This window comes from Mixophyes fleayi, chromosome 2 (assembly GCF_038048845.1).
Source record: "Mixophyes fleayi isolate aMixFle1 chromosome 2, aMixFle1.hap1, whole genome shotgun sequence".
In the NCBI taxonomy this organism is placed as follows: Eukaryota; Metazoa; Chordata; class Amphibia; order Anura; family Limnodynastidae; genus Mixophyes; species Mixophyes fleayi.
Genome location: NC_134403.1, coordinates 98,973,811 through 98,992,711, shown reverse-complemented (window position 1 = coordinate 98,992,711; position 18,901 = coordinate 98,973,811). Strand labels below are relative to the sequence as shown.

At 37.5% G+C, this 18,901-nt stretch overlaps 1 protein-coding gene across 4 annotated transcripts in view; it reads right to left on the bottom strand.

The window, feature by feature from the left end:
* Positions 1–18,901, bottom strand: part of VWA8 (von Willebrand factor A domain containing 8) — a 278,034-nt gene that overhangs the window by 124,166 nt on the left and 134,967 nt on the right. For 3 of the 4 annotated variants that reach the window (XM_075199773.1, XM_075199771.1, XM_075199774.1), the window contains 4 exons: positions 11,126–11,277; positions 4,173–4,281; positions 2,914–3,052; positions 1,970–2,172 (listed from right to left, as the gene is read on the bottom strand). In XM_075199773.1, coding sequence (XP_075055874.1) covers positions 1,970–2,172; positions 2,914–3,052; positions 4,173–4,281; positions 11,126–11,277 — 603 coding nt within the window. Of the gene's footprint in view, positions 1–1,969; positions 2,173–2,913; positions 3,053–4,172; positions 4,282–10,145; positions 11,278–18,901 lie in introns of those variants that run through there. The other variant, XR_012688656.1, reaches the window with a different exon arrangement.

Below are 18,901 nucleotides of genomic sequence, written 5' to 3'. Positions count from 1 at the left end.
ATTAATTACCTGGTGCTCCCCTACTTATACCCGTCATTCCCAGCATACATGGCTGGTTATTGTTGTTACATTCTCTTGTTACTTTGTTGTTGCTTCCTTCTGGTTTACTTGCTGCTTGGGATCTTTCCATACCTCCTGCGTCCCTGCATCAGCCGTGTACCTGGCATTTACTGCAAGCTCATATTACCTCCTGTTTACCTGCATCAGCTGTGTACCTGGTTTTTACTGCAAGTCCATATTACCTCCTGCTTCCTGCATCAGCCATGTATGTGGTATTAACTGCAAGCTCAGGATTACCTTCTGCTTGTACTCTTCAGCAAATAGAAATCAGATGGGTGGGGTTGAAACAAGAGTGGGTGAGACGAAGAAGGGAGGATAAAAGGGGGTGAGGTATACTTTGTATAGGTGAAAGGCAAACAAAGAGGGCAGAAAAAGAGGGCAGGGTATTGGCGAAATGATAGGTTTAACAAGTTGGTTTTCAAGAAGTGTTTGAAGCTTTGTAGGCTATGGGATAGTCCGATAGAACGAGGATGGTTGTTCCAGAGGTGGGAGGCACAGGAGAAATACTTGGAATCAGGAGTGAGACGTGGTTACCAGAAGGAAGAGGATGGGAGGCGGAATTCGCTGTATGACCAGAGAGGGCGGGAGAGAGTATGTATGGAGATGAAGGGAAATGGTTGCAGATGTTGGGAGTAGTGTAGTTGGAGAGGGTTTTGTACATTAGGGTGAGAAGTTTGAAGAGAATACTGAGGGGGAAATAAAGCCAGAGTAACACTGTGCAGAGAGGAGAGGCAGAAGTGGATCTGCGAGAAAGGAAGATCAACGTTAAGTATAGATTGAGGAGGAGCAAGACAAAAGCAGTCTTACAAAGAAAGACCAAATAAGGATTCATCTACAAGAATATCATTATAAATGTTATATACTGTATGTATTTAATGTACACTGTCACTCTCGTATGTACTGGAGACACAATTTATTTGAGAAGTCTGCAACATAAGAAAACATGTTTTAAGTCTTTGTTGTGACTGTATAAAAATGGAAAAGATATAATTTAAGAATGCAGCCAGCTGTAATGCTGACACTTTAAGTGCATTTGGAAAAGTAGTTTTTTTAGGGTACAGCCACAATATGTTGTTTTCTGGGAGTGTAATAACCTCTGGCTGACTTGATGATACTTAATTCTGGAATGTCAAGCACTGAACAGATGTATTAAACAACATCACAGTAGGAACTGCTATTAACTTATGAGCTATGAAATCATGTAAGGGTCAGATTATACCGTATGAAGTACATGACATGTTTACCATTGTGTACCAAATGTAAGAACCTAATCTCAGACTGATGTTCCTAACCTCACTGAATTCATAAAACAGACAAAATAATCAAATAAATAATGACAATAAGATTACAAAAAAGGTAGAACTAAAAAATACAAAGTTCTCCTACAAGTTCTTATACAAATCAATCTTGATTTTCCCCCTACCAAAAATAGACAACCTTCTGCTGACTCTGCTCTGTTCCTCCCTACATAAAAATGAAATCAGAGGGATCTGGTTCAATGAAAACAACACAATCTTGCTTGCTTCCAATCTCTAAACACGCCTAGGCCTCAACGCAGATTTGTGAAATATCATTATAAAATCCAGAAGAAAGTGTAATCCAACAAATATTGCACATCTGTAAAACCCATACAGAGACAAGTGATGGATAAGGCTGTGCTGAATTTGAGAATGACAAGAGAAAAAGGTAAACTAATATTTTTATTTAATAGTAGAATTTGTCCCTTAAGAATTGGTACAACTGGGACACATTATCCCAATAATTAGAATAGCCGTTGATTAAGGATGTCCAACCCTTAATTACATTTTGTATTAGAAGGTTATTGATAGCTACAGCAGTAAATCTTGTGTCCCGAGGTAGGAACAATACTTTAAACGAAGATGCACAAAAAAAAAGCAATTTAACTTACTTGTTCTTCATGCAGAATGACCTGTCCACTCAAAGGATGACCCAGAGGAGCCACACTCATAAATGGCTGCCATACACTCCCAATGGTTCTAGGGAAAACATCATATAAATCTACATAGTGTCCCTTTTCCCCATGAATTTTCATGAAGTACAAAGACACTGGATTGCATGTCGCCACATAGACAGTACTGTCAGCATCATTTTCTGGAAGGAAAAAGAAGACTATTGACAGAATAGGATACTTTTAATTTTGATAAGTTTAATATGTTATGAATACTGTTAACTAAATTATTTTATAATTGGTCTCTATGAAACATTCTCAAGGGGTTAAAAAATGTACAGAGGAATTCAATTACCCACAACATGGCGATTTCTGCCTTTATTCATTTCCAGACTCAGCGGTAACCACACATCACTGATTTTCCTGTGGACCTCTATGGGGTACAAAGAAAAATCAGTGACGGTACATTGCTGCATTGTGCTTGAACGACTGTTCATCTGTTCATGAGGCACTCCACAGAACATTGTGGGGGGATTAAATTCCCCCCTTAGATTACTTACATGTATAGCAACCTGATACTGTCATTTGTCCAGTGCAGTTTAAAAAATGAAACCAAAAGTCTCTTTGGTTGCAATGAGTTACAGCGCAAGGTGTAGTTTGTGGGAGAATATAGGACACAGATATAAAGTTATTTCTTTGAACCTTTAGACTTCTGAATAAAATTCCAACTTGAAAAAGTATCAATTTACCAGTGACCACAACATGTTAGTTATATTTTATTATAGTCCCAGATGCATTAAATATACCGTACATTAGTAGGCTGTGATTTATAACTGATTAATGACTGCAGTGTATGATGTTTCAGATCTATAACATCATAGTATAAGTTTCTTGTTGTAACAACACAAGCTTGGTCCATTTGAGCATGAGAATCCTGAACATACCTGAAGATACAACGACATCACAAACAATATTCACTTCACTGAAAGGAATGCGCCAGTGAGACATCTCTTCTGTGAAGCTCAGGGATCGCGATTCATAACGCTCTAATGGATATCCCTGTACATTTAGGTATACTGGACCCTGTATTAGGGACAAATACCAAATTAATTCCTGCACAGTATTTTTACCAAATTAAGCTTTAAAAAAAAATATAAAAATAAAATAAAAATAAAAATAGTATTCCGATTTGGGAAGCAACTCAACATAGAAATATATGTGCTGAGGCTAATTTAGAAATCTTTACATGAAATCAGTTACAGTTTCTTCACTTTCAATTATAACTCTTCTCCATCCTTATTGTTACAGCTTTATGTATGAGTGTGCAGTGTCTGTCTCTCCAATTGTTTCACAACCCCAATATTGCTAAATAAAAAAAATAAGACAGACCAAACCTATATTTCACACAGTAAAATGATGTAGTGAAAATATACAGTGTACAGAAAATCCTGTGAAATTGTATATAGTCATAAGCTGTTAATGTGTTATAATGTCTAATGTTCCATGACAACTGTTACTAGGAACATAGAGTTATAGAATTGAACTACTGTGCTGTGACTCTATATGTAATTTAGTAAATATGTAATCTAAGGATAGGTATGAGTTGACTAAATGCTGTATATGGAAATCTACTGACCCAGAGTGATTGCAAGAGATACACTAGCTGCAAATTATTATTACAAACACTTGCACCCAGTTTGAATCACACATCTTGGGCAGCTGGATTGGTTCAATGAGCTTTACTCATTCAGGTAGCACATACAATACTCTCAAAGTATTTGCTACAAACAGAATAGTAAACATTTAAACAGCATATTCCAAATAGAATTGTAATAGTTAAACCAACCACAATTATAATGGAATCACTACACAATGCATACAATAAATAGAAATAACTGAACTAATGCAAAGACTCAATAAATAACGTATAGCCTTTAAGGAAACAGCAAGGACATAACTATAATGAGGGAAACTGAGGCAGCAGCCTCAGGCGAATTGGTTAGAGAGTAATTTTTTGCCTACTCTAGTGTACATAATAATAGCTTGTGTAAGAGAAGAGCCGGGTGTAATACCAGTTGCTGCTCAGGTAGTGGAATGGCTAGGCACATGCTTGTATAACAGGGAAACTGTAATTCAGAAGTACACATCAATTTATTTTGCTTTATAAGACAAAACTAAGTATTAGTTGTGAAACTAAAATAACCTTTATAATAAGCTGATGAGTTTCTGTTGGACATAAGAGCTTACGACTCGCATTTCCAGGCTGGGTCATGGTCCAGTGGCCAACAAAACTAACTTCTGGAAGTGGCAATCTGTGAGAAAAAGACATAAATATGTTACACAGCGGGTGAAGAACAGGCTAGTCATTAGCCAATATGAGCCAGTGTGAAATTAACATCAGTTTGCATGTAAACCAAATAATGTTACAACTGTATTACGACACATACACCTTATAAAATAACTGTTATGCATGACTACGTACAAAGAAGTTGGATACCTAGTAGTTCATTGACAGGACTTGAGCTTATACCATTTGTGAACAGTACACAGCGGAGATTCCAAAAAGTAAACTTAATTTATAACATAGTAGTAACTATTAAAATTCAATTAGTTGATTATATATTAATGTTAATAAAATTAAATAAGACTTTAATTAGTGAGGTTATATGTATATATAATCTAATTGGTGTTTTAAGAGAGGGTTCTGCTTGTACAGACTGATGAAGCACAGGAGTGTGAAGAATAGCATTCACAGGTTTGAAATAACTTTTTCCAGATCATTTAATGCTGAGTTCTATTGCTGGAATATCCACTCAATCACAATATGAGAAGTACTATTGCATGCATAGTGCTTGTGACGGTTTATGTACATTCCTCCGCTGTATGATGGGCATAGGGCACACAAGCAGCTAGTAGTACTGTGGAATAGTATTATATATATATGTTTCTTCAATATCACATATTTATATTTATTCTTCACATATATCTTGGTTTTTGATGTTGTTAAATTTCTTCATTGAATTCCAATGCAGACTTGACTTTAAATTCCAATTTGTTAATACGCCAATTAAACTTGCTGCTTATATTTATGACATTAGCCAGCAGGCCTATGAAGGTTGCTGGTGCAAATTTTAAAAGTGAATCAATGACAAAAAAGCAAGGAGACAATTCACTTAATTACATTTCTGATGTGTCATCTTGTAACTACTAAGCAGCATGTACCCATTGCCAATACACATTGGAAGAAGAAGTTTTGTGGCTTGAATAACATTCTTGAGAGAACATATTATAGGATAACTTCACTGAGGCATGAGGAACAAACTGTCTCATGACTAAGTAATGTAATTAATTCCTAGTGAATTGATAAGCTGCATTGTCAGGAATCTTAGCTCTGTCACAAAATGGTGACCTCCAATGTATGATGATGATGATAAATACAAAAATATATTAATTGCTAATTATCAGTTACAGAATTGTGTTACTGCTCTATGAAAGAAACTTTTTATTACTACGGTTTCATCTCGCTGCATATCCACTTATATCATGTTTCCTCAGAAGCAGTCTCCATGCAAGTATTTTCAAATGAACAATAATATTGGCTTATGTTTGTTCTGTTTTTGCCACTGTTCAAAATCAATGACAAAAATAATAGTATTATGAAACATTTTCACAAATCCAATGTTGGTTTTCTGTCCAAAAAGCTATGTGTTAAAGCTTCAATGCATTTTCTGGAGCCACATAATAAGCCTATATATAATAATGTATTTCTTGAGATTCACAGCGGAAGATCAACATAGGACACTGAAATGAGTCAATGAGCTAATTCTAAATAACAGAGAGAGCATGTATAGTTATAAACATACATGTGGATTTAATATCCAACATTATTAATTGTATTATCAAATAAATATTCTTTTGATATATATTTATACAGCTTGTTGAGGTTTAATGTCTAATTACTACACTACATTATTTGCTCTTCTGCTACTTTGCTGTCCCCTTCCTACTTGGATGTATTAAAAAAGCCTTTTCTGACCTATGCTCGTCCAAATCTGCTCCAGTCCATATTATATCTGAAATTTACAAAATTTTGATGGAGGACCAGTTCAGCTCTCCGCCTCCTTTTGTTAGATTATGGGAAAGGGACCTAGCTCCTTATATAACCTCAGCATCCTGGCAAAAAATTTTCACAAATACACACTCCTGTTCATTAAGCATCTCAGTAATAGAAACCCACTATAAGCTCTTGACCAGGTGGTACAGATGCCCTACTCTGTTACATAAATTTAATTCCCAGTTATCTTCTTCCTGCTGGAGATGCTCCAGTTCCCTGGGTTCTTTAATTCATATTTGGTGGGAATGTCCACTTATTACTCCATTCTGGAACGAGGTCATTAGATTATCCAGTATCATTGTGGGACATGAGGTTCCCAAGGATCCTGGCTTCTGGCTACTCTCATACTCCCCTACTCAATCCTCAAAATACAAAAAATCTCTACTAAAACATCTCAATAATGCGGCTAGGGCAGTAGTTCCGACGCGCTGGAAATCCCGAACGCCCCCTCTGATTATGGACTGGTTTAATAGAATTGACTATTATATGTCCATGGAAGACATCATCCTCTCAGCCAATGACAAATCCACAGAATTTCTGGCCACATGGTTTTCCTGGATTGAGTTTAAAAATTCAGAGGATTTCAAGACAGTTTGTTCTTCACCTGTCTGCGCTTGCTAGCTCCCCTCCCCTCTCCTCACCTTCCTCATGTGTCCTCTATCCCGTCCTTGTCTCCCCTCCCGTTGGGGAGTGTTTTTTTTGCCTTTCTTTTTGTGTTTGTGCCCTATTCTCCGATTTAAAATTTTTGCGTAAGTGAAAATTGTCATTGTATCGGGCTATTGATGGTCCATTTGTTACAAGTGTATTGTACTAATAGTGTTTTTCTTTCTCCTAATGGACCATTCTTATGGTCAACCGTGTAATAATTCTTGTTCACTCGCAATGAAAATAAAGAATTTAAAAAAAAAAAAAAAGCCTTTTCTGTTGTGTTTCGAGTTATGGTATTCAGTGGTGATAGAAAACTTGTGAGCCCTTGAGAAATTTCTGAATTTATGCATAAATGTGATCTTAAATGTGTTCAGATCTGCAATAAGAAAGCAAAATATAGATCAAGACCCAATAAATAAAATAACACACAAAAGGATATACTATTCCATTCATTTACTAATCAAAATTATCCAACAATAAATTTCTTTGTTGGAAAAAATGTGTGTGCCTATGCTTTCACTAACTGGTGTGACCCCCTTGAGCAGCAATGACAGCAATTAAACGTTTACGTAATTGTTGATCGGGCCCGTACATCAGCTTCGATTTTTGGCCCATTCCTCCTTACAGAACTCCTTCAACTCATGGATGTTGGTGGGCTCTCTTACAAGAACACTCCTCTTTAGATCCTGCCACAACATTTTTATTGGAATTAGGTCTTTAGCCATTCCAAATCACAAAATAATCCCAAACCATGATACTGCCCACCACCGTTGGGATGAGGATAAAATGTTGTTATATGTTGGTTATCTCCAAGCACATTGATGGTGAACTCATGAAGGCCTGCAGACACTTTGACATTACCCTGGGTTTTTTTGTGATCTTCTGGAACATTATATGCCTTGCTCTTGGACCACCACTCCTGGAGAAAGTAAGAATCTGAGCTGCCATCAGAATCTATGTACTAATTAATCTGCCACTCACACCATCCCTCTTCACCGTACATGTACCTCCATCCCCCCTCTGAAATCACAATAAATGCCTCCCCCAACTTCCTCATCACATTACATGCCACCCCCCACTCCCTCATCGCAGTAAATATTCTGCACCTCCCCTCCCCATCACAGTAAAAATTCCACCACCAATCGCGGTGAATGCTCCGCTCCCCCCTCCTCTATCATAATAAATGTTCTGCTCTTCCCCCTCCCGACATACTAAATATTCCGCTCTCCCTCTCCCCTATCATAGTAAATGCCCAATGAACTTACCTTGTTCTTGAAGCAATGCTGCTGCTCCTGGTCATAGATAGACTGAGTGCGGCGCGCAGTGAAGACATCACCGCACCTCCAGCCTATCACTGCCTGGAAGCAGCAGCGTCGCAAGGGTGGTCGGTTAGACAAACAGGGACTGAACAGACGGAGGTGTCTGTTCTCGCTCCTTACAGGTGTACTGGTCATACTCCCTGATGGCGGCCCTGGTAACAATAGTGTTGATTTATTTTTTTTAATTTGTAAATTATCTGCCTGACAGTGGATTGATGAATCCCAAAGTCTTTCAAAATCATTTTGTAACCTTTTCAAGCCTTTTAAACATCAGCAGGAATCTCCTTTGATTGAGGCATTGGATACTTTTACAAATTTGTGTGGTGAAAAACAGTCTTTGGTAGTGAAGACTTCCACATTTTTGTTTTTTAAATATAACAGTGCCAAATAATTTTAATGTTGGATAATTTTGAACAATAAATGAATGACAAAGTATATCAATTTGTGTGCTATTGATTTATTGGGTTCTATCTATTTTATGACTGATTAAAATCTGAACACAAGGTCACATTTATGCAGAAACTCAGAAAATTCTAACTTATTTCTAGCACCACTGTGGACAAATCTGTGTGAAAATATTATAATATGAAGGCAATATAAACTGCACAATATCAGTTATTGGTCATGAATCGCAGTGAAGATTTTAATCAAAAAAGTTTATTAAAAACAAAACATAAACATTAAACACATCTCATATTTATCAGTGAATATCATTTTATTTTATGTATAGGATAATGTTGATTCCAATAATCACAAAGAGTGATGCTGCCCTCAACACTTTTTCATACAATATTGCTACTAAACATAAAATGTATTGGAAATTAATCATGGATGATTTCAAATAATGGTTTTATTTTCCCTACAGTCATCCTACTCTCTCTATCACTGTCATATATAGCCTGAGTAATATTCAGTTCGGGGAGAACATTTATAAACCTACAATATAACAAAAGGAATGACTTGCAACTTCAAAATGATCGCATTCATTATTTGATGACCTTTCTGAAAGAACACAATGCAGTAAACACAAGGGAAATGTTCCTTCTGAATTAACATATAAAAACGCTATGTGGCCATTTATAGGTAATACATGCAGCTTGAGAATGACATTTTCTTTTGACTTAATAGAAGGCTGACTTCAGACTTTATATATATATATATATATATATATATATATATATATATATATTTATTTATTTTTTTAGGGAGTCACTGATCCAGGCTTTGGTTTCCAATTTCGGGAGAACACTACAGGTTCTTAGAGTCAGGTAGACAATTCTGCACCCTGATTTCAGCTTACAGAATACAGTTAGAACTGTTTAAGTTTTTGGAATCATTTTTATTTGATAACCAAAACAATCATTTTCAAACAGATTCTATACTTTGCTGAATCCAAACATATGGATTAAGGGCATCACTCCCCAGGTAATGCTCACTTATCTCACTTGGTGCACTGATACAGCTTCCTCCTGGACCAAGGTGAATAGATGAACTATGCAAACTTTACAATATTACAAACAATAAAGTGCTAGCAAATACAAACTAAATTAATAACAAGTGTTCAGAAGACAGCAATTGCATTTCACAATAAAGTCTATGTAGAATGTCTGTATTCTCTTACAATACAAGATCATCGGTCAGATAGAGCAGTCTTTGGTACATACTTTGTGGAAAATATCAAATGCAATATGTATAAAGTACAACAATTTTCTTAACAGGAACTTTCTACTTGAACTAAAGTAAAATAAGCTGCAATAAAATCGACTCCAAGGACAATACTTTACTGTTACCTGTGTATTTAATATGAACACCTACACAGGCCAAGGAATGTGTCAAGTCCAAAGTATGTTGCAAATAGCAGTAGTGAATTATATAAAGTATATATATATATATATATATATATATATATATATATATATTATCTCATGACCAGATATTAACAGATTCCCGTACTTGATAGAATTTGTAGAAGAAAGATTGCTCCACGCAGAATATGCAACGTAACAATTTTTTTAATGTCACTTTCTCGAACTGTTGTTACCATAACTTTAACTATGGCATTATATCTTTATTACAAAGTAGTATGCTTACTTACATGCCTTTACAGATCATCATATGCAGCATAAGCACTTCTCATATACAATTGTTATTCACACAAGTAAGTGTCAATCAGACCAGTACAGCCAGGGAAAAGGCTCTGATTTCAAAGTCGAGTTCTAAAGTTAGATCTTTGAAAGAGAGATCATGGATTGCATCTATTCAACTTCTGCTCCTCCCTGTGCACAAGTGGCACATACATAGCTGGTCAACGTCAGTCAGATAGTACATAGATAACTTATTTTTATCCCTAACATTGCTGCAATTACTGTACTGAAGCTGCTATTGATTGATGCAAATTACTATTCATCTCTATGTAATCTTCCACTCTGTCTGTATAGTAAAAGCCATGTATTCAGCTTAATTTACAATTATTATGTATTCTGGTTTCCGACTGAAATTTCTACGACTATTACCTGTTATATCCCTTAATGTTGTTTTTTCTTATCCCTTACGCTCTGTTTAAAACCAATAAAAATGCAGTAAGTTTTGTTGTTGATGACAATCAGGACTCATGGAACCTCTAATAATGCTATTTACAGTTTTTACTGAAAGTGATGTGTCAACTGTGGGCTCTTGTAATAACAAGGAATGATCAATTTCTTTTGTCTAAATCACACAACAGGAAAGTAGCTACACAGCATTAAATCGTCAAACAACACTTCCAGATAATTAATTTATATAAATACAACACCAGAAATGATAACCTTGTCTGAGGCAGTTTTATTTTACACAACTTTTTCCTCAGAAAATTCAGAAAGCAGATATTTCTGATGATTGTTTATAAATGAAGCACAAAGGTACACACTTAATGAAAAAAAAAACAATTTCCTTTTATTAGTAGTATCTAAATTGTACAGTGACAATTAAAATGTCCGCTATTTTTCATATTAATATAGTAAGCATGTCAACCAAATTGGTTGACCAACAACTGTATAAAGGTAAAGAACAGACAATGTTTATAAAACATATCCTTACTCCTTAGCAAGCTGGACGTTAGTTGGTTTGGCTCCTATTGGGATCCCATGCTTATGTAAAGAGTTCATTAAAATCTCACGCATTTCTTGGTTGTAGGAATCAAAGTCAAAGACATTACGGACAACATTCGCCAGTCCCTCATTGGGAAATTTCTGGTTGAAGAGAAACAGTAAAATAACAATAAAAAATCTGAACGGTGCTTAGGAGCGTGCTGAGTATACCGAGTCTGTGATGTTATGTCACACGGAAAGAAATATTAATAGATAACTACTTATTCCTACTGTGTAGAAAGGAAAGATAATGGTCTCTACTAAGGCACATGAGCAATGTTACTTTAATTGTGACATCATCTTTAAGAAGGCTGACATTGGAATAGGAATAATAACACATACATTTTTATTGATTTTAAATGAACACACAAAGCACAACCAATGAACATCTATTTTCACAAAGTATAAAATAGGAACACAAAAAACACTTCCAAGAGGAAACAACAAATGTGGAAGGAAAAGGGGCAGGTGGGAAGAGAACCTTCAGATAGAGGAAATGTTAGATATAACTGTTAGGATAGAGATCAAAAGATCAAAGAAAAATAGAAAAGGAATAGGATTATGTAAAGTGAAAAGTCTTAAAAATCTTTGAAGATATATTAAGCACCGGTATTTCTAAGAGTCTAACAAACCGTATTAAAACTACCTTTAAGATATTTCATTTTTGCTCTACAACTGTTCTCTTTATATATGTTCAAAATTTCTTAAATAACAGTAAATCTTGCTGCGTATGTAAAACGTGTTTTGTATTCATTATCCACGTACTGCATATTAATATAAAATACATTTATGGCACATGTGGCAAGGTTATAAATGTACTTAGTATTTATAGATATCTGTGTATTTCATACCTGCAGGGAGAATGAGACATTGAAAGCAATCAAAGTGTCATCCAAATGTGCAGATGATTACACAGGTGACAACGTAGACTAAAAGGGACACTACGCTGAGCTCTATACAGAGAAAGGGAAAACAGCACAACCTACAACATATTCCTAAAACTAATTTCAATTGAAAAGTTTATTTTCCAAGGGATTAGGAACCAAATATAAAAATCACATTTCTGGATTTGAATCATAAATCATTTATTAAACTATTGGATAAAATGAACCAAATACATAGAAGCATTTGGCTTGGTGGGATACTCTGTTCAAAAAGGTTTTGCTCCCTTGTTAACCAATCAGGTTCTAGCTGTTATTTTTCCAGTACAATTTGGAAAATGAAAGTAAAAGTCCGACTGGCTGCTTTAGACAACACCGCCTTTTCCTCATAGTTACCTGTGAAAGGGTTTTCATTTTTTGTAGAATCTCTCTTTATTGAGAAATAATAAACATTATATTGGAGAAGTTTATGACCTTAGTGCAATCTTAGTTTTATCCTAATATGATCCATTCAATACACAGTACAGTTTTAAACAGAAATGCAGCATGAAAGTAATAACATAAGTGGTTCACTACAGGGTAGTGGAAGAGTGGGGGGTAGAGATGTGGGAGGGTTGCGAGAAGCACATTTAAGGAAAGTGGTAACATTTCTTCAGTGCCTTTATAAGAGGTGGAGCAAACTCACTAATCACTTTCAGAATTTGATTATACTTGAAAATTCTTTTTTTCTGGTATGTCATGTAGAAAAGTTCACATTTATCTTCTTATGATACAGAGTTAACTGAAGCGCTAATTTAGCATTTCAGCACTGCAGCCACCTAGGTGGTAACTACTAATGAGTAAAGTAGGATCTTTATTTCAGGAATTTTTTATATTCAAGCCATCCTAACCAAGTGGCAGAGAACTTGATTTTGCGGTGTAATTTAAATGTTTAAATGCACGTCCACACTTAAAATATCTGCAGGCGATTGTATGGATATTATTCTGGGGCATTCCCATCAAATATGAAAAGGGATATATAGCTCTGAATTACAACTACAGCAGGTATCTAAGGAACAATTTGCAAATCAAATTTGGACATGCATACCATCTAGAGAGAACCTCAAAATGTGTTCTCCAACCAAGATACACACTAGAGCAGCTAACCAGTGTGAATTGGAAGATATTTGGCAATGATTATCTCTTACTGTTCCTGACAAGTGTCTCTCCCAAGCCTCATGTAACAAGTCCGTGCATTAAATAAATTCTCAATAATTAATTTGTAAACTGTGGAGATATTGTGCTCCTGTGTCACTGTGTCTAGTTTATCAAAAGTTTAGCACATCCTCCTGAGACAATCATTGATTTAGATTTGACCCATATTTAGATGCAGGAAAGGCCCACTTCCTTGTAATTCCAATAAAGGTTGAATTTCAGTTAGACCCACCAGCAGGCCAATCCAAGGTAACTGGGCCAGGGGCCGTGGATTGAGGGTATTAGAGGAGAGCCACAGTAGGAAGTTAGGATTTGAGACTATTGTTGTTAGGGGAGATATAAGCAGTGATATATGTTTTAAAGTTATTTTGTCTTTCCCTGAGGAACATTTTTCCTGAATTTCCCCCACTAAACTTTACATAGTAATTGATACATCATATATTTCTTACTGTGCAAAGCACCTTTCAGCTGCATGAAAAAATGCTGATATACATGAAAGGTTTGGCCATATGAAAATATGATTCATATTGGATAAGAAAAAAAATATTAAAAACACAACCTCTCCGTACAGTAAGGATAGCTTATGATTAATAACAAATATTTCTATGGAAATAATACAGTCACTATTGATTTCCTATAGGATGTAAATCAACCTATAGGAAATCAATATATAAGCAGTGACGGCACATTGCTTGTTACTGCTCATAAAACCACCGGTCAAATTTATTGATTAACAGTGACAGATGTGCTTCTATTATTACTTTTGCTTTCTAGTTTCAGGCTAGTTGTAGAAATATTTAATTTAAGTATTCACTTTTAGACTAATGCATCTTCATTGCGACACAATCAAAAGACCTGCAGGGTCCCATCAATAAACATCAATGACCAGAAAGAGAAACAATGGCAAAGTCTATAAAAAATAGTTATAATAGACAGTGGCTGTACTTCATCAGGTTTTTACTACATTGCGCAATAAAAAATTTAAACATGATATAATATATCATGTGCTACTACCTCACAAAGTAATGTTTTGTGCTACATATCTCAGATCTGCTTGCTTTTGAGTTGTTTATACTTGCTAGAAATTATGTTTTCATTACAGAAAAAAAATGGATTTTTACACTTGAGTTGAATATTCTTCTCTGACTCCATCAGTGGACACAGAAACATTGGGATATAGAGGTTCAGTGCTGGAATTTGTGCATTTTAAAGTAGACTCAAAGGGCCCGATTCATTAAGGAACTTAAATTAAGAAGTTTCTTATTTAAGTCTCCTGGACAAAACCATGTTACAATGCAAGGGGTGAAAATTAGTTTTCTGTTTTGCACATAAGTTAAATACTGACAGTTTTTTCATGTAGCACACAAATACTTGATAGCTTATATGTACACTGAAATTTAAAGTTGATATTTGTGTGCTACATGAAAAAACAGTCGGTATTTAACTTATGTGCAAAACAGAAAACTAATTTTCACCCCTTGCATTGTAACATGGTTTTGGCCAGGAGACTTACATAAGAAACTTCTTAATTTAAGTTCCTTAATGAATCAGGCCCCAAGAGTTTAAACTCCATCCCCCTCTAGTCCACGGTAGCTGGCTGGGATCTTCAGTAATGGTTTTAAACAAAGCCCCAAAAGAACAAAAGAGCCATGGAACAAGAGAGAGGAGAGAACAAGGTTCTACAAAAACAACAAATGTTAAACTGTAACATGAGCAGAAAGGGTAGGTATCAGAGATAATAAATTAACGTATACATAAAAATCCTTTTTCTTTTTCATCCTGGGATGAAAGAGGAAGATGAAGATGAAAAACGTGCACTGGTCACTTGGGATGCCATCATAGAGATCCAAAAGGCCATTGGTCCAGCACACTCCAGTAGAATGTAGTAGAGTATCAAGTACAAGCCGTCCAGCAGAAGGTAAATATTTTGGTCATCACCCCAGTGCACTCTCCGCATTCTGTGGACAAAGATTCTCAAAGCCCCGATAAGGTCTATAGAATTAGGAGAGCCCTTTTTTCCAGGAACCTACCATGGACCAAGGTTGGGATCACAATATCCTGGATTTTAGGAAGATTTGGCTGAAAGAAAGATTTAGTTAGTAAAAAAAATCCCTATCTGCATAAAAGATGAAATATAGATACCTTCAAAACAGAAACTCCAGCTTCAAAACTCTCCTGGCTGTGGAGATGGAAAAGATAAAGTCGGTCTTCCAGGTATGAAAATTCAAGGCTGTCAGAACCTGACTGAGATCCCCCCAGTAGCACCCTAGGTGCTACTGGGGGATGTATGGAGGCTGCACACGTATCACACCCTGTAAGAAACTCTGCATTTCTGGTAAAAGTGCCAGTATTCTCTGAAAGAAAAATTATGTGTCAGAATCCTTAACCCTCAAAGATCTATAGCTCAAGCCTCTTTTAAGACAGTAGCAAATGGGCTAAATGAAAACAAGAGGTAGGAAACCACTTCCTTTCACAAGAGGAGATGTAGGTCTTCCAGACCCTGCCAGACTTCTGGCAGAAACCAGTTTTCTGGTCTTGAGCATAGTCTGAAACACGGTGTCGGGGAAGCCCTTAGCTCTAAGGATCGGGGATTCAACAGACATGCCGTTAAAGCAGCCAAGGTAAACTTTGATCATGCAAAGATCCCTGACTTTGTAGGTCTAGTCTTCGAGACCGACACCAAAAAGGGCCCTCCAGCCTGCTGAGAATGTACATGCCATTTCGGTATCAACAAAATCATCTAAAAATCCTTTTTTTTTTATCTTCCTTAACAGTTATGGATACATTGCTACTGGAGGGAACAGGTAAATGAAACGCAAGTCCAAAGGTACCGACATGGCATCTATTAATAATGCCTTTGGATCTCTTGACCTGGAATAGAAGCACTACACCTTGTGGTTCAACAGGGATATCATCATGTCAATATCTGGCTGACCCTATCTGTCCACTATTTTGCTGGAAGAATTTCCCTGCCATTAATGACTTGCTTGCGAGAAAATCAGCTTCCTAGTTCTCCAACCCTGGAATGAACTCCACCGTGATGGCTGGAATGTTTTGCTCCATCCATAATATATCCTGCTGGCTTCTCTCAAGGACAAGACACTCTTTGCACCTGCCCGGTGACTGAGGTATGCCACCTCCATGGCTTTCCCTGACAGGATGTTTGTGGGCCTTCCTCGCAATAATGGGATGCTCTGAGGAGGGCATGAAAACCACTGAGTTCCAGCACATATATTTTTGACTCCTCTGGAAAACAAAGACCCTGACAATGGCACTGAAGAGTGACAGCACCCCAGCCCTGAAGGCTGACTTCTATAGTCAACAGTGTCCATTTCCAAATGATGAAGAGACAACCCTGTTGAGTACATTGCCCCTCAGCCACCAGAGGGGCAACTGGCGCGTCTTGGAGATGAACCGTCTGGTCAGACAATGGTAATATTTGCTCCATTTCTAAATAAGTTCTATCTTGAACTCCCTTGAGTGAAACTGCAAATTGCATAAAAAGTGGAGGTCTCTTTGTCTAGGACATTCATGCAAAAGTTAACAGACACCAGTCTGCAAGCTAACAGGGATTTCACAAGATTCTGTAAGGAGAGGATTTTGTCCTGTGTCAAGAATATCCTCTGCTGTCCTGTGTCAACCAGCAACCCCTACCAGGAAAACTGGGAAGGAGTCAGTTTGGATTTCTTGTATTTGATAATCCAACTATGAGATCCTAAGGTCTGGGGCATCTGTAGAACATGTACTCGCAGCAAGGCCGCAAGTACACCTTGATCAGCAGATCGTCCAGGTAGGGAATGATAGTCACCCCCTAGGTTCTCAGAAGGGCAGCCATCACTTGCCTGACCATGGTGAACATCCTAACTGTTGTCAACAGGCCAAAGGTTCTGAACCTGAAAATGGTGGGACCGTACAGCAAATATGAGGAGACACTGGTGTACCTCCCAGATTGGAACATGCAAGCATGAGTCCTTGATGTCCATGTGCACTATAAACACATTCTGGTCCATGTTACTGATGACAGACCTCAAGGACTCCATCTTGAACTTGTCTACCTGAAGCTGGATGAGCAGGGATTTCAGGTTTAAATGGGTCAAAAGGACCCAACCGGTTTCTAAACCAAGAGGAGCTTTAAGCAAAACCCCAATCCCTTCTGTCCTTCTGGGACTGGAACAACTACTCCCGATGAGATCAAAGACTGAATGGCTTCTTGTTGAGTAAACTGCTTTGCTTTATCTCCAGGAAGGCTGGCGGTGAAAAACTGAATGGATGGGGACTTTAGGAGATCTATCATGTACCCCACAGAGAATCAATGTCGATCACCCAGGTGTCTGTGGTAGAAACCACAGATCCCAGAAGAGACTGGCTCCCACCCTGGGAGATTCTGGGTGGATAACCTAACTGTTCGTCTGAAGTTTTGGGGGTTGGATGCTGCCAAGCTTGTTTTCCTCTCTGCTGACCTCCAAAAGGAGCGAAAATTTTTCCTCTGGAAATCTGGCCACTTACCCTCCTTGAAGGACGAAAGGAGGGAAACATAGGGCACTTCTGTATGTGGCATTAACAGGGATAATAACTCCTTCTGCCTTATGGATATGCACAATCATAGCTAGCAAATCCAATCTAGGTCTGGCAGACTGCAAGTTCTCCACCAACTGCTCCGACAACCTCTCAACTGCCTTACTGACTGAAGCCAAAGCAAAGTTGGGTCTAAGGGAGGCCCATGCAGCCATCCAAACAGACTTAAGGATGGCCTCAAAATTCCTATCTGTACTACCCGTTAAGATAGCAGTGTCTGGATGGTGATGGTTTTAGATAAGCATGCTTGCAGAGCATCTACCTTTGGCAGATATTCCCATTCCATCGTGTTCTCACTAGGGAAAGGGTAGAGTGACTTCAATCCGTGGGAGACCTGAAACCTAAGTTCAGTTTTGGTTCATACTTCGCACAAAAGGTCCTCCGACTGAGGGTAAGAGGGTAAGGGAACAGTCTGTTTCTTTCTTCTCTTAAACAGCAAATTGTCGGGAATGACCAATTCTCCGCTTTCCTGAATATTTACTATCTGCTGGGTGGCTTACACATAAATGCTCTATTCCGTGCTTCCTGTGAGAAACCTGATCCAAGCATGAGGAAACCTCAGTGTCAGAGATTTCAACCACCTTGACGCTTCAAGACTTCATGGGAGAGCTAGAAGAAAGGGAATCCCTGCTTGGCTCCATGGGATGTGCAACAAACTGCATAAGCTCCACAAAAGACCGGGCTAAAGATCTAGCCCAAGTTGCAGCTATCAATACAGGATCTGGGAATCCCTATCATATAACAAATAAAAAAGAACAATAGAAAGCGCAAACTCTAATGGCCCCTCAGTTGGAGCAGATTAAAGCAAACTAACACACTGTGACTGCTCATCCTACTCCGGATAACAGTTTCAAGTTGGATGAGAAAACTGCAATGATGGATGATGGACATAAGCCAGCAACAGAGAATGAAATTACTCCCTACCCCAACCTCGATACAACATGCAATGATTTCAAACACAACTCCCCTGCAGATGGAGAGGGTAGAAGTGGAGGGCAAGGAGCAGCTGCTGGCTGTACAGTTGTCTCTTTCTTGCCTCAGTGAGAGAAGCCTAGCAAGGAGGTGGTGCTGAATAG